At 50.1% G+C, this 14,032-nt stretch overlaps 1 protein-coding gene across 1 annotated transcript; it reads left to right on the top strand.

Moving 5' to 3' along the window:
- Positions 1-12,126: 12,126 nt before the first annotated feature.
- Positions 12,127-13,955, top strand: LOC100834972 (prostamide/prostaglandin F synthase). The gene is made up of 7 exons (XM_003560231.4): positions 12,127-12,504; positions 12,604-12,650; positions 12,779-12,893; positions 13,037-13,081; positions 13,354-13,413; positions 13,503-13,598; positions 13,692-13,955. Exons 1-7 carry the CDS (start codon positions 12,223-12,225, stop codon positions 13,809-13,811), a joined length of 765 nt encoding a protein of 254 aa, XP_003560279.1. The 5' UTR covers positions 12,127-12,222; the 3' UTR covers positions 13,812-13,955.
- The last annotated feature ends 77 nt before the right edge of the window (positions 13,956-14,032 follow it).

Consider the following 14,032-nt stretch of genomic DNA (forward strand, 5'->3'; position numbering starts at 1 on the left):
GACAGGCAAGAGAGCTGTGTGTAGAGATTGGGGAATAAATACGGGTGAAATTTCTGTTTCTTCTTTTTCAATTTTTACCACACCAACTGTGCAACAAAATTATTAGGGGGCAGGGTATGGATGGTCATTACAGTACTGGGCTTTATTTGCTTCCTGCATATTTTGGTATCTTTGCACTGTAAAGTTGGGGTGACATACTACTTGCAAGATTTTCAAAGAAAAAAATTGCTACATGTGGCAAAAAGATTTCGGAACATGTTGACGAGACAACGAAGACTTGTTCATGAATTCATCTGAAAGCTTGATGGTGGTCAGAATTTATAACCTATCAAATCTACGAAAATTACAGAGCAAAGATACTACATCAGCTGCACTCACCATTTTGTCCTATGGTTGGTGCAAGAGCGATTGTACTCAAGATTGCATTTTGTCCTGTACATCAGCTGCATTTGGAATTTTGGATAGCGCAAGTTCTTTCTGAAGATGGATTGCACATTTTTTTTTTTGCGGGTGATTGCACGAGAAATTGATGATAGTAGTGGTCGAGAATAATATTTGATACTGCTACAGTCTATAGATATGGATCACCAGGTAGCAGTGACATGATCTAGAGCTCATTATTGATGTTAGCTATAGTTTCCGGTAGGAGAGTTTGCTAGTACCACTTTGCTTCGATCGGCCACTCATTTGGCATTGAAAATTAGGCGAGGTGTCCAGGCCAGGCCCTAGAATTGCAACAACGCATAGATGATAGATGCGATCGACCAATATCTACAATGTGCACATGCACCAGTAAATCGTAGCCGAGATCTAGATATCAATCATGTTACACGCATGAGTAACACGCACAAATCCAACTTTGTCTTAAATGGAATCAGAGAAGAGAAGTTAGAAATCACATTTCCCAACATTTCTAGGTACGAGTAGTAACAACTATTCGGTGCACTATTTGTATTTCCCCTCCACGACATTCCACTGAATTAATTATCAGTCTCTATTTATTTATTTTCCATTCTCAGAGGCATTGCCTTCTTTCTATCTTTTGGCACCGTGCCGCTATTTCTACCGCGAGGTAAAGAAACGGACCGGCTGAAAAATCTGACCACATGACATAATCATCACACTTGGAATTAACAAGGACACACAGGGGCGCTATATTCCAAAACGAATACTCGTGCAAACATACGCCAGCTGTTGGAAGTGCACCGTTCTCACTCACTCTCCTCCCATTTGTTTACCACCGTTTCCACACTTTGAAAACCATCAAGTGGCAACACGGAGCACGGGCGCCTCACGTGGCCCATCTCCACGGCCACCCACGAGCGCCCGAGTTTCTTACTGGAGTAGTGATAGTACTTAATTAACCCTGGCCTAATCTAATCTAGCCTTGTCTCGAGCTCTTCTGGGATGGGCCGGTCGTGATCTTGGTCAAAGAAACGCCGAGAGATTCCAGCTAGCCAGCGAGGGTAGGGGGGGGCCTCTCTCGTTGATTATAATTAGAGCGATGCGATGGAGGGAGGAGGAGCACGGATTGTACTATTTTAGGGGTTATTATTACGCCTAGATCAGTCAGTCGTCGGCCGGGCTGGCTGGCCTTTCTGTAGGAGAATAAAATGATCCCTTATCGTGTTTTGGCACAAATCTGGGGATAGGTTCGTTCCATCTCGTTGTGCTCTGGCAAAGGGATCGGTTGGATTTGGATCCGAGGGCTGCGCTTCGCATCTGTTTCTTCCCTTTGTTTATCGCTGCGACGTTCTCACGCGCGCGCCGCGTGAGGACAGAGAGGAGTAGCACTGCAGCAAGGCCCGGCCCTGTGCAAGTGTTTATGGTTGGGACTCGGGACCCCTGGCTACACATCACCGTTTGCTCCCTTCTGCGTCGGAACCATGCGCAGATCTCCATTCTTTTGCGGTGGCCTCTAGCCGGCGCCACGCAATTATGCAAGCTTTGTCCAAACTTTTCCCCCCATCGGCGGTCCCTCGAGTCGACCCTTTTTCATCCAAGAACAGCACTGCACCTCGCTCGCTCCCTTTTCACTCCTTGGATACTTCTTGCTCTGGGTGTGCCTTCATTCGGCACCACTCCTTGGATACTTCGACGGTCGATGGTATGTATAGTACTGTGCTACTGGTAGCCAGGGGAAATAGTGACGCGTGTAGAGCAGGGCGAGATCATTCTTGTTGATTTTCCCTGGCCTTCGGTACACGGCCGGAGAAAAATCCTCCACACTTTTTCTCTCTCTCAGCAAACATTTGGTGAGGCGATCCTGGCGGTAGCTCAAGCCAGACGACCCCTCGATACTTTCGAAAGTGTAAAATGTAAATCGTGAAGCAACGCGAGGGCCATGCTGCTGAGTAGTTGGTCTCCATTGACTCTAGGTACCGAGTACAGGGAGCACGGCTTGGAGCTTGCAATTCAAGGCAATGCAGCGCAACGCCATCAAAAGCCTCTCACTCTCACATCGTGTGATATAAGCCCCATACTCTACTTGTTAGGATAGCAGTTGTACGTTTCCACGGAACGAGCATGTTCTGCGCCGAGTCCGGCCAGTCCCCCGGCCCTGCCACCTCCTTCTCATCTACCCTTCTCGGTGAAAATACTGGAAGTGTCGCACACGTACCAGCAGCGGAGCAGGTATGCACGTGCAGAGGCTGGGAGACATGCGTGTGCCTGCTTTACCGTACGGCCTCTGTTAATTGCCAATTCAAAGGTTTTTTTAGAAGTTTTTGTTATTTTAAAAGTAATTGAGAAATAACTATCTGCAAGTCTATGTTAACAAGTTTAATCGTTGAGATTCGTGCAAATTTATGAGAGTACAAATGATGGAAAATTTGGACGGATATAATTATCGATTGACAAATTAATATTTCTAAGTTGAACCCGAAAATAGAAACTCTTTTTTTTTCAAGACGCTCTTGCTAACAAGGAGAAGATTTTCTCTGTTAACCAGTGAAAATCATTTGGTCCTTACTAAAAAAGGACTGCCGACAAAAAGACAACTCTAGAGAGACAAGCAACGAAAGCGTCATCATGTGAACAAATTTCATCGAAGAAGACCTCTATAGCATCGTGTCCTTCGCTGCTTCGCACACCCAACACCGAGCAAACCAAATTCGGCACGACCGTACCCACACAAGGGAGAGCAGAAAAAACCCTAATGGGCTCCCATAGTAGCACATAAGACACGTAGACAAAAACACCGCATCATCATGCATGCCATCGCCGTCGAGCTATAGCTTCATCACCTCAACCTTACCTCTGCGAAATGTGTGGTTCTCTGATGCCGCTGTTACGAGGAAAGCGCCTGCTCACACACAAATTGTGATTATGAACCACACTAGTTAGTGAGGGTTGGTGCTAGCTGAGACGTTCTCTCCAAACATGCATCACCAGAGCTACCACTGTAGCATCCACGCTATAGCTAGCGAGATCACCGCCGCCATCCTTTTCGACCTCCATACATCCAGGGCTCCGACCGCCATGGAACAAGACTATCATATCTGCCAGGACGGTCAGAGCAAACACATGCTAAATTTGAAACAGGCCAGGATAGAACCACTTATTTCCAGGTGCACGACTCCGCAGTGGCTCTAGTAACCGTAAATAACAAAAACGAAGAATTTGAAGGTGGAAACTATTGGTCAGGTCTAGGTCGATTAGTTCGTCAACGGTGGTTGGTGGCATACTGGCATACTCCCTCCGTCCGCAAAAGACCGTACATCTGGCTAAATCGATTGTCCGCAAAAGACCATTCATCTGCATTTCCTGGAGTACAATTTTGCATTCCCCCCTCCCCCCCGCCCAACTACCCCGTTTAATGCTTTGTAATCAACCCAGCGTGGCCACAACCCTCCCCCAAATCCTCCTTTTCTATCCACTGCATCTTCTCCACCGATCCAATCCTACTCCAATCTCCAACCTCGTCGTTCCAGGCTCCGATTCAAGGTCGTCTCTCTCATCCCTACCCATGGAGGCGGAACCAATAAGCTGCAGCGGAGTCCCTGGTACATCCCTACAGCCATGGAGAGTGGAGGACCGGGCGGAGGACGGAAACAAGCACCGCCTGTCAGGGCCTTCGTGACGGCGCCGTTGCCGACGGCCGGCAACGCAACACGCGGCCGCGGAGGACCTGAAGGCCCATACGCCGCGATGTTCCAGTAGATTCTGTCCTCGCTCGCCCGCCGGCGACGGCCCTGACTGGCCGGGGCCTCGATTGCAGACCGGGACGGCGACGAGAAAGCCGGTGTTGAGTAGGGCGGTGCGGTACCGGGCATGTCCAGTGGCGCTGGGCACGGCGATGTGCAGGAGGATGCACAGTAACTCGTGAATCGAAACAGTGCGTAATGGAGGAAAGGAGGGAGGTTTCTGTAAAATGTTTAATTTGTCTCGAGAAACCCATACGCACAGTCTTTCGTGGACAGAGGGAGTATATTATATTCCTGCATCTGAGTTGCTTGGTAGCAGTACCACCCTTGGAACGATAGTTGGAATTTAAAGCCGGCAGGCCATTCGACTGCCTTGCCTAGAATCTGAGCGCTGGCTACTGCACTGCCTGTACATATATACCGTGCGTAAGTGGCAAGAGCTAGGAGGATACATATAGTTGTTGCAGCTGGGTACATTCATGTGCGTGTCCCCGATCCGGCAACACGCATGTCGTTGGTCATCGGTCAGTCCGCGCGCGCCTCTAATAACTCCTGCAGCCGATTGATGGACCGATCAATCGTGCCACCGCGACGACCCAGCTAACTCTTAACAAGGACACGATCGCTACCCGCAAAGAAAAAAAAAACAAGGACTCGATCGCAAGTGAAATTAAAACGCTTCGATCCAGCGATCGATCCCCGGCGTCGCATGCACGCGTCTGCTTTGGAGAATCTCATGCCAACGCAAGGGAACTGTGAAGAACAGAAGAAGTGTTCCAGTGTTCGACCGGACACGGGGCTTGATGCTGGTTGGTGCGCGGGTGGTAGACGTCAAAGGAGCGAGAGAGCAACGAGACGCTGCTGATCGATCGATCGATAGATCCCTTGATGGAGGACTCGGGAGCAGGCGAAACGCCAGCGCGGACGGCAGAACGGAGCGCAGGCCAACAAGACACCGTGCATTGCATGCATGCATGGGTCCAATCCAGATACATATTGAACCCAGTCGTGCCCGAACGTATCGTGCCGTGCGCCTGCGGCCGGCCTTCCTCGCGTCCATGCATGATGCATCAGGACAGATTTGCCACGCACGTACGTACGTCCTGCTTCCAGAGCACCACGCCTTGCGCCTATTTTTATCGTGGTCCAATCTATAGCATGGCTACCTACGCTACGCATGCAAAAGGCTCGGATCACGAGACGGGTGCCCCGCCCTGCACGTTCTCTGCTGGCTTAAGCTTCGCCCGGCCTTCCGCGTGTGGACGCCACGCACGCACTGGCCTTGCCTCACACCGGCAACGTGCGAGGGGGCTGTCTGTCTGCACTGCACTGCACGTACGTACGTACAGGCCGTCGTCACTCGCCATCCCGCACGTACGTGACCGACCGCGACGTGTCGGGCCTGCGCGCGTGGCCCATACATGCATTTCTTTTCCCTCTTTTTCTTTTGTTCTGGAGGTGGTAGTACAGTAGTACGACCCTACAGGCCTATATATATACATCGGTGAACCATCTTTATCCTACCTACATCTGTCGTGGTGTTGCTCGAATAAAAATGAGTACCGTATCGAGGTGAGTATGGCTAGCTAGCTGGCTACTTCTAGCAAGATGTAGAGTATCTGGCGCGTGCGATGGATATCCATATATAATAACTGCGCGTATGTACATTGGGGTCTTGTGAGTCTTGTCGTGCCGGTGTGTGCGTGCTCCTGGCTAGCTCCCTAGAGCTACTCCCATTTACCATGGAGCTCTGTAATTACCATGCATGAGAGAGGGATGGACACATCCCGGTTGCAAAAGTCACGCCCGATCGAGTCGTACGTATCCATTACTTCCATGGAACGTTCGTCACGTCCGAATAGTTTCCACTAAAACACTTTGCACCTATGCATGGACGTGACAAAAAAATTAAAGGAGGATAAAATACTGTATGAAAAGAGAAAATGTATGAATAGGACAAACATGCGGGCCACTTCGCTCCGGCTTAATTTGTTTCTAGTCTCCAATAAGACATGGACTCCCTGAACTGGTCAAAATTTGTACTCCTCGTGAGAGTTGACAGCACTCCACGAAGCATTTTGCCCACATTTTATTTCTTTATTATGCCGAATAAGGGCGCGTAGACACATGACATATATAGGCTTGTAATGATTTCAGTACGTACTACGGCACGTTTGATTCCAAGCATGCATGGATGAGGGTCGCCCAAATTTTGATGAGAATCCTATCGGCGGCTCGGTTTGATGGGACGGGATGAGATGCGACGCCGAGACGGACGTGGTCAGCTTCCTTGTGGCCGACACGAATATCGCTTCGCCTCTCCGCTGCCCCGCGGCGGTCAAGTCCCATCGCCGGACAGTTCCACACACCGCCCGTCAGGCTGCCCCTAAAAGCGATCGTCGAGGCGACGGATCACAACTGGATTGGTTAGCTCTTTTTCCTGCAAAATTGACGGTTTTGCCCCTGTAGATTCTGGTACGAGCAGTAATAAAACTGCGGACAAATCAACGCTGGATACTGGAGTAAGCTATCGTCAGCAATCAATGCTGGAGTAACTCAGCAGTTTACAAAAAGGGGTTCTGGATCCTAGCGAGCCACTATACACGTATAGTAGGATCAGTAAAACATTGGCCGCCTACGACGTTGCCGGCCTTTGGATTATGTACAGATGCACGCATCAATAGGTGCAGCCGTGCAGGCATGCGTGCAGAGTAACCTGATGTCCCTTCCCGTAGCTCTCTGTACTCCCGTACTAGATTCCTTATTAAAAACACACTAGATTCCTTATTTGCGCCTGTAATTTCCTTGTTTGACAAGGAATGCGTAGTGTAAATATAAATCGTAAAATCAAAGCGTACCGCTATGAATCAGCGTAGGTGCGATGTTTTTTGTGAGAGGGCAAGGGCAAGCTAATCCAGACTATCCAGTTGACAGCACTCCACCATAAAACCAAATTGGTGACAGCAGGGCCCGGTACAATCCTAGCGACCTACGGAGTACCTTTTTTTCCCTTGGAAAGATCCTAGCTAGTACTCGCTACCTACTCCGGCCCAAACCAGACAGCTCCCTCTTTATTTTTCAGACCAAACCAAGAGAGTTCGTAAAAGAATGTCGAAGGTGCATGCGCGTATAAAAAATGGAAACAAGCCTCAGGCCTCAGCACCTACACGCACGCATGCAAAAACACAGACGTGCCACACGCTCCCTAGCTACCCCCGCCAGCGTGACACCGTCGTCCGGCCCGGCCGCTTCTCCCTCCCATGGCCGCATTTCCCACGGCGGCCGCGTGTGCGCTGCCTGCGCACACACATATATACATACACGGCTGCGTGTTAATGTGTGTGGGGCGACGAGTCCCAATGCGATAGCTGTAGTAGCGTGGGTAGGGGGAACCGGTGGCTGCATGGCTAGTAGCGTCCCTCCCCGGCCCCGTTGCTTGTCCTTTTGGTGCTCATCATATTCAACATGGGCGGTGCGCATTATGGTACGGTTGGCTGGCAACTTGGCACCAGCATTCCTTCCCCGGCCCCTAGCTTTTCGTTACGGGACGTCCGGACCCTACCCACTCTCCAAAAAGTTGCACGTACTCGTAGTAGCTGGAGTGCCCCTGCCGTGGTCTTGCACGACTGGATCGAGGTCAAAGCTAGCTGGAGTTGTTTTTAATCGCCACGAACGTCTCCATGCATGCATGTGCGAAGCGTATGTTGCAAGTGTAAAAAAAAAATACGGAGTAAAAGCTAGTAGTACTAGCACTCGCTAGCTCCACCGGGGGATGGCTTGAAAGTTGAAACGAAGACGGGGCATGGTGGTTGGTTTGTTAGGTATGTACTGTAGCCGTGTAGCTAGCGCAAGTGTGATCAACCTTTTTCCTTCCCGGCCCGGTGGCGGCGCCCGCCTTGTCATTCGGAGTAGTAGTAAGTACGGAACACTGTTGCTTCGAGGACCAATCACGCCGTGATAATTCGCTTCGCCCGCCCCGGCATGCATGCGTCCGGAGTATTACGGGGTATACATATATATATACTGTGGTACAGTACGTACTAAGTACGGAGTACTAGGTGCGTACGCCCGTACGCCCGGCCCATGCCTTTTGACACGACGTGTCCTGTTTTGACACGTCCGGCTTGCGTCGCGTTAAAGCGACCGTTCACATCTCTACGTGGTCAAATCCCACAAAATGTAGGATCGGCTTCTTCGATCGTGTGTACGTACGGACACTTGGCCAGAGCCTCCGATGTTCACACATCGCATGCTTGCCGGGACAGTTGACTTCCGGTTACGCAGAAACTTGGCTTCTGGCTCCTCTGTTCATAAAGATTGGCACGAATTTAAATTGGCTCTATTTCAAATACAATCTTTATGAAACGGAAAGAGTACCGGCGGCGCGACAATGTTCCGAGGATCGATCTAGACGATCGAGTAATTTACCTCAGCTGCTCATAGCCCCCGGCACTGGTAGAGAGAGTTACTTACTGTAGTACGTAGGTCTCGTGTGAAAGACTGTGCAGCGTGGCAATGCCGTTTGTAAGAAACCTGGGTTTCCGCGATCGACGTGCGTACGGTCGTCGTGGCTTAGAAATCACGCACCGGCCGGCCGGCCACTGCACGGCGCTTCAGCTATCGGCTGCACCCAGCACCAGCTTCTTGGTCTATGATATGTTGTTTTCGACGGACGCTACGTAGTTATTAATCAGACGCCAAAACCCGCGCTCCCCTCTCCATCATTCCGATACACACGCGCGGCCCCATGCACATGTCCGGACCTTTTGTCGAGCGAGCACTCTCTTGCGTGGGAGCCCGGGTCGTTAATTTCTCTCGATCCCGGCCCCGCCGCTGCTGGGACCGGCTAGCTACCCTTCCATGAAGTGGAGTACCCCCTCTCTGCTCCCTGTTCATGCACTGTCGCGCTGCAAAATGATGGGATCGGAGGACTGGATACTACTAGTACACGTACAACTCGATCGATCCATTCCAGCATGTACTGAGTATCAGTCTCAGAACACTGCTAAGGAAACGTACACAAAACCTGCAGCGGATGCACCACGAAGTTTAGTATACTCCACTTTTTTATTTTAAGTAAACGCAGTGCATGTACTGTGTGTAAATCGCCACGATAGTTCACCTGTACGTTACTAGGTCTGGCCATGACTAGGTGCGTACGTACAGCCAACATTCACCTAGTGCAATTAATACACACAGGTGGCCAAGCGCCAAATGGCCGTGCATGTTGGCATTTTGTAGCACGAAGACCATCCTGCAGCTGCGCATGGAACGTCAGGGAAGGTGGAACAGAAGCAGCTGCACCATGCAGTGAAGTGGGTTTGCTTGGAACTCGGGAGCTAGCTGCACCATGCGGGAGCCTTCGCTACCGATTTTAATTTGTATTTACGCTATATCGCTTACAATGGCAGTGTTGTGTGCTTCATTACGGGAAGGGGTAGAGGTACTAGATGGTTTTTGGAAAGAGAATAAAGACGAAGACACAGATAATGAGCAAACCAGAATCGTCCAAAGGGGGGAAAGCAGAGCAAAGCAAAGATGATAAGACTACCCCCATCGAATGGGTATACGGTTCGTGTCAGTACGATTTGAAGTCAGCACAACACACAGCCACACAGGCGACTTAACACACAGCCGGCCGTGTGTACAACTCGAACCAAAACGGCCCGTCAACTTGGCAAACTGCCAGCATCATGATCTGAGTAGTACTCCATTGGTCACGGTACATCTCCAAATATAAAATGCTGCAGATCTCGAGTACGTTCCTATATACACGGTTAATTTACCAACACACACACACTACTTTGATTCTTTCCCTAGTTTAGCTAAGTTAGGCGGGCGGTTTGAGAGGTTCCACGCGAAACATACTTTACACTAAACATTGATCTTAACATACTCTCCACTTAGTTACCGGTAGCATGATATAAGAATGATGACAAGCGATAGGATGCGTGACAAGACTTGAGAAGAAGAGAACAAAAGAGAAGTCTTGCGAGTGAGATTGGGTGGAACCCGACGGATGCCGCCTGCGTGCCGGGCTTGTTTCTTTACTCACTCCGAGGAAGACATCAAGATGCCGACCACGCACAACTAATCCTCGCCCGCTCTTAGTTTACATGGGGCTAATTAGTTAGTCGCATCGATCACACTGCTGCCCTTTGCTCTCGGAGAAGGAAAGAAAAAAAATCTCAAAGCTATCTTTTGCGTCACGGTAAATTTTCCTGCTTTCCAGATCAGAATCGTTTTCCCGATCGAGGAGAGATACACTGCCCAAAGTTCACGTGAGCCTCAAAAATGTGCATGCAGCACGTAACTTCACCGGCGGTTCGAAGATGTCTGATGTGACACGGTAAAACGGTAAAACTTCCCTAGTAGTTCTAATTACTAGTTCTTGGAATGAGACCGTAATGTTTTCATTGTTGGTCTCAATGGCAAAACACAACTCATGTTTGTTTTTATTTGTTCACAACACATCTCATTTATTTTTTGTTATCCGCATCCAGCCAATAACTACTCCATTTACTATTAATCAATATGAGTGGTCAGGCATTGAAAACGAGAGCTGACTTGGTCTAAGTGCACAAATCTATATGAGTTGTGTTTTGGAACGGAGGGAGTAACATTTTCTGGAGAAGGACTGTATTAGCTCCAGTAAAAACAGGTGCGCTTTGGGGTCAGCTCCATGCAAACCCTAGGACCAAGACATGATTAACTGGAGTCGTGTGGGGGCAGTGTTGCTCCAACTAAACCCTTTTTAACCCAACTTTGGGAAGCCGTTTCTCGCTAATCGAGGAATGATGCGTGCCTACGCTCACATGGGGGAGGAGGTGGATGGGAATCTTGGTTTGTTTACATGGGCTTGCGTGCTACTCCTCCTCCTTCCGGCTACATGGTCCCTACGGGGTCGGGATTTGTGACCGTGCCCAAAGTGAAACTGACTATACACCGCTCAACGAGTGCCTGGCCAATTATATAATGTCGCAGTGGTAACTGTAGAGAAACGCTCACTACCAAGAACTCCTGCCATGTGGGGCCGGGAGCGATAGTGTTTTCTTGTTACTATGGACAGGAACAGGATAGCGTACCCTGGTCGCTTTGCTGCTGCGATTGCATAGTGCTACCATGTTCAACCGAAGTGATGTGTACTGTGGATTTTTGTGCGAAGTATATATCTTCTTGTCCCAAATTGCACAGGACGTGTCTAGTGTCTACGTTACCCGGAAGGCTAGATCTGGCGCGGTGGATTTCGGTCTGATCGCTTGGTAGGAGCTAGTAGATTTTTATGGAACCTATATACTTCTATGCACGATGCATCAGTTGTGGCTTTTCACATATAGAACCTGGAGGGAGCCCTAAGCTATAGCTAGGATCGTCTAATTAACGAAGATCCATGCTAGCACGGTTACCATGGCTAGCGTTGGACCTGGAGGGAGACATCTTCCTAGGTAACGACATCACGCAAAACATCTCTCGATGTACCTTGGTGGTGCCTATCCATGCATGCACACGATAGTTTATTTTAGTAGCAGCTCTACCTTGAAAACGCAATATTAAAATGATCCTCTAATTAAGCTATACTAACGGATCGAGACAGGTCCCATAACCCGACAAGCGTGGAACACTCCCAAGTTCCAGTGGTTTGGCGTGCTCTCTCATCAACACGATAGCTTCGTACGCAACAGTGGATTGGAGAATTATTTTTTTGAGAGCAACAGTGGATTGGAGATTGTCGCGAAGGGAGAGCGACTAAAAATTGAAGAAGAGGAATATGTGGGCTCCTTCGGCCAGGCTACGTCTTTCGTCCGGTAGTTCGGGCCGAGCATATGTATGGGCTTGGGGCCCATTTTGTACAAAACCAGATCGCTTTCATAGGCTTTGTGGAGTTTAGTCCACGCGCACGGCCCGGGCCCGGAAGCCCGACGCGCGGCCCAGGTAAAGCGTAAGGTGATCCGGCCGCAGCCACTCGAAAAAACAACAGGAAGAGATCGCGCCACGCTGCTCTCCGGCCTGCCGCGCGCGTCGGGGATCCATCGTCTTGGCACGCGCTTCCGCTCGTCCGCGCCGGGGTCGTCTCGCCATGGCCACAGCCATCACGTTCTCCGGCGCCCACCTCCCAGCCTCCGCTCCTCGCGCGCCGCGTCCCCGGCGCGTGCTCGTGTCGGGATCCCGCGCTCGTTTCCCGCGCCTCTGCCGCCGATCGATGGACGTCTCTGCCGCGGCAGCAGCAGGGGCTGCTTCTACCCCTTCTGCGCCCGACGCTGGCGATAGCCCCGTGTGGGATGCCCTCGATGGTGTCTCCGTCTTCTCCGCAGGAACCGGCGACGCCGTCCCGCTCAGGGACCTCTGGGACCCAGCATCGGTATCCACTATCCAGCTCCCCTGAACTAAGGTCGTCGATCAATTTTACACGGTGAATTTAATTGGTAAGTAGTGTAAATCTCGCTGGTTGTGCACGCAGGGGGTTGCCGTGGTCGCGCTGCTGAGGCATTTCGGATGCTTCTGCTGGTGAGTACGTAGATCGTGGCGAGGCTGCCTTCCTACTGTACAAGCTGCGTTCTTAAACACTGTAACTGCTTACTGCGTTTCTCGCTTGTTCGCCGGCTGCTAAGTCTTGTAGTTTTCCATGCCTACAGCTGGGAGCTGGCCTCTGATCTGAAGAAATCAATGGCAAAATTCGATTCCGCGGGAGCTAAGTTGATCGCCATCGGCGTCGGCACTTCTGATAAAGCTCGCATACTCGCTGACGGGGTAAGCTCGTGCCGTCCCGTGGTGCAATCTTCAGTGTGTTGATGACATTCAGTATAACCAAACTTTCCAATTGCCATTGTTGTGGTTATTTTGGACATTTGGTTAACGATGATTTTTCTCTGGGATGCTTTCATTGCTTGCAGCTGCCGTTTCCTTTGGACAACCTGTACGCTGACCCCGAGCGCAAGGTGAGTTCAATCAATTTATCTGATGTTCTGTACTACTACTACTACTTGAGTGACACTGCGAAAATGCGAACGATGCCTTTTCTGTTTCTTGCCGTAATGAAAGGCCGAAACATCGCCGAACGTCATGCTAGATGATTGCACATAAGCACATTGCAGTATGGATTTTTACTCAACATTAACGTTAGATGTTGCGTAGATGTGCCACAGATCAGGACAAAGCACATGCCTATGTTTGACTGTTTGATCTGTGAAATGCGAACTCATCTTTTCAGGCTTACAACGTCTTGGGACTGTACCACGGTTTGGGTCGGACACTCTTCAGTCCAGCTAGTGTAAGCATCACCGACTTCTGCAGTGCGTAGTTCGCTTCAGGCCAAGCAACTACCACTCAAGGCTAAATTTTGTGATGCCTATTTTGAAGGCTAAAATATACTCGAGGCTGGACTCCATCAAGGAGGCAACCAAGAACTACACGCTGCAAGGCACGCCGGCTGACCTGACGGGCGTCATGCAGCAGGTTTATTCAAATTAATTTCGTCGCTGCCTATCTCGAGAAGGTTTGCTTCTAATAAGGTCGTCTGTTGATTACCCGTGTTGATGATTCCTGCAGGGCGGGATGTTCGTGTTTAGAGGGAAAGAACTGCTGTACGCGTGGAGAGATGAAGGGACAGGCGATCATGCACCTCTCGATGACGTCCTCGGCGTCTGCTGCAAAGCTCCGGTTTATTAATTGACGGTTTGTCTGTAGGAGACGTAGTGTATCGTAATGCTGATCATCGTGCCATCAGCTGTGTAATACATCTACAGGAAGGGAGAGACGACACGACACGTGTGCATCATGATTAGTCAATGACGCAGTATATATGTTGCTGCCCCAGCAGGATTGCTCGATCCGCTAGCTAGGATCGATAATCATGAAGGGCGAAAATAGGATGGTGGAAGGAATCTAGC

This window comes from Brachypodium distachyon, chromosome 1, assembly GCF_000005505.3.
Source record: "Brachypodium distachyon strain Bd21 chromosome 1, Brachypodium_distachyon_v3.0, whole genome shotgun sequence".
NCBI lineage: Eukaryota > Viridiplantae > Streptophyta > Magnoliopsida > Poales > Poaceae > Brachypodium > Brachypodium distachyon.

Excerpts from the sequence above, each read along its gene's own strand:
- LOC100834972 (XM_003560231.4), top strand. The coding sequence starts at position 12,223 with ATGGCCACAGCCATCACGTTCTCCGGCGCCCACCTCCCAGCCTCCGCT. Across the intron at positions 12,651-12,778 it reads CATTTCGGATGCTTCTGCTG|CTGGGAGCTGGCCTCTGATC; the intron begins GTGAGTACGTAG and ends CCATGCCTACAG. Across the intron at positions 13,414-13,502 it reads CACTCTTCAGTCCAGCTAGT|GCTAAAATATACTCGAGGCT; the intron begins GTAAGCATCACC and ends CCTATTTTGAAG.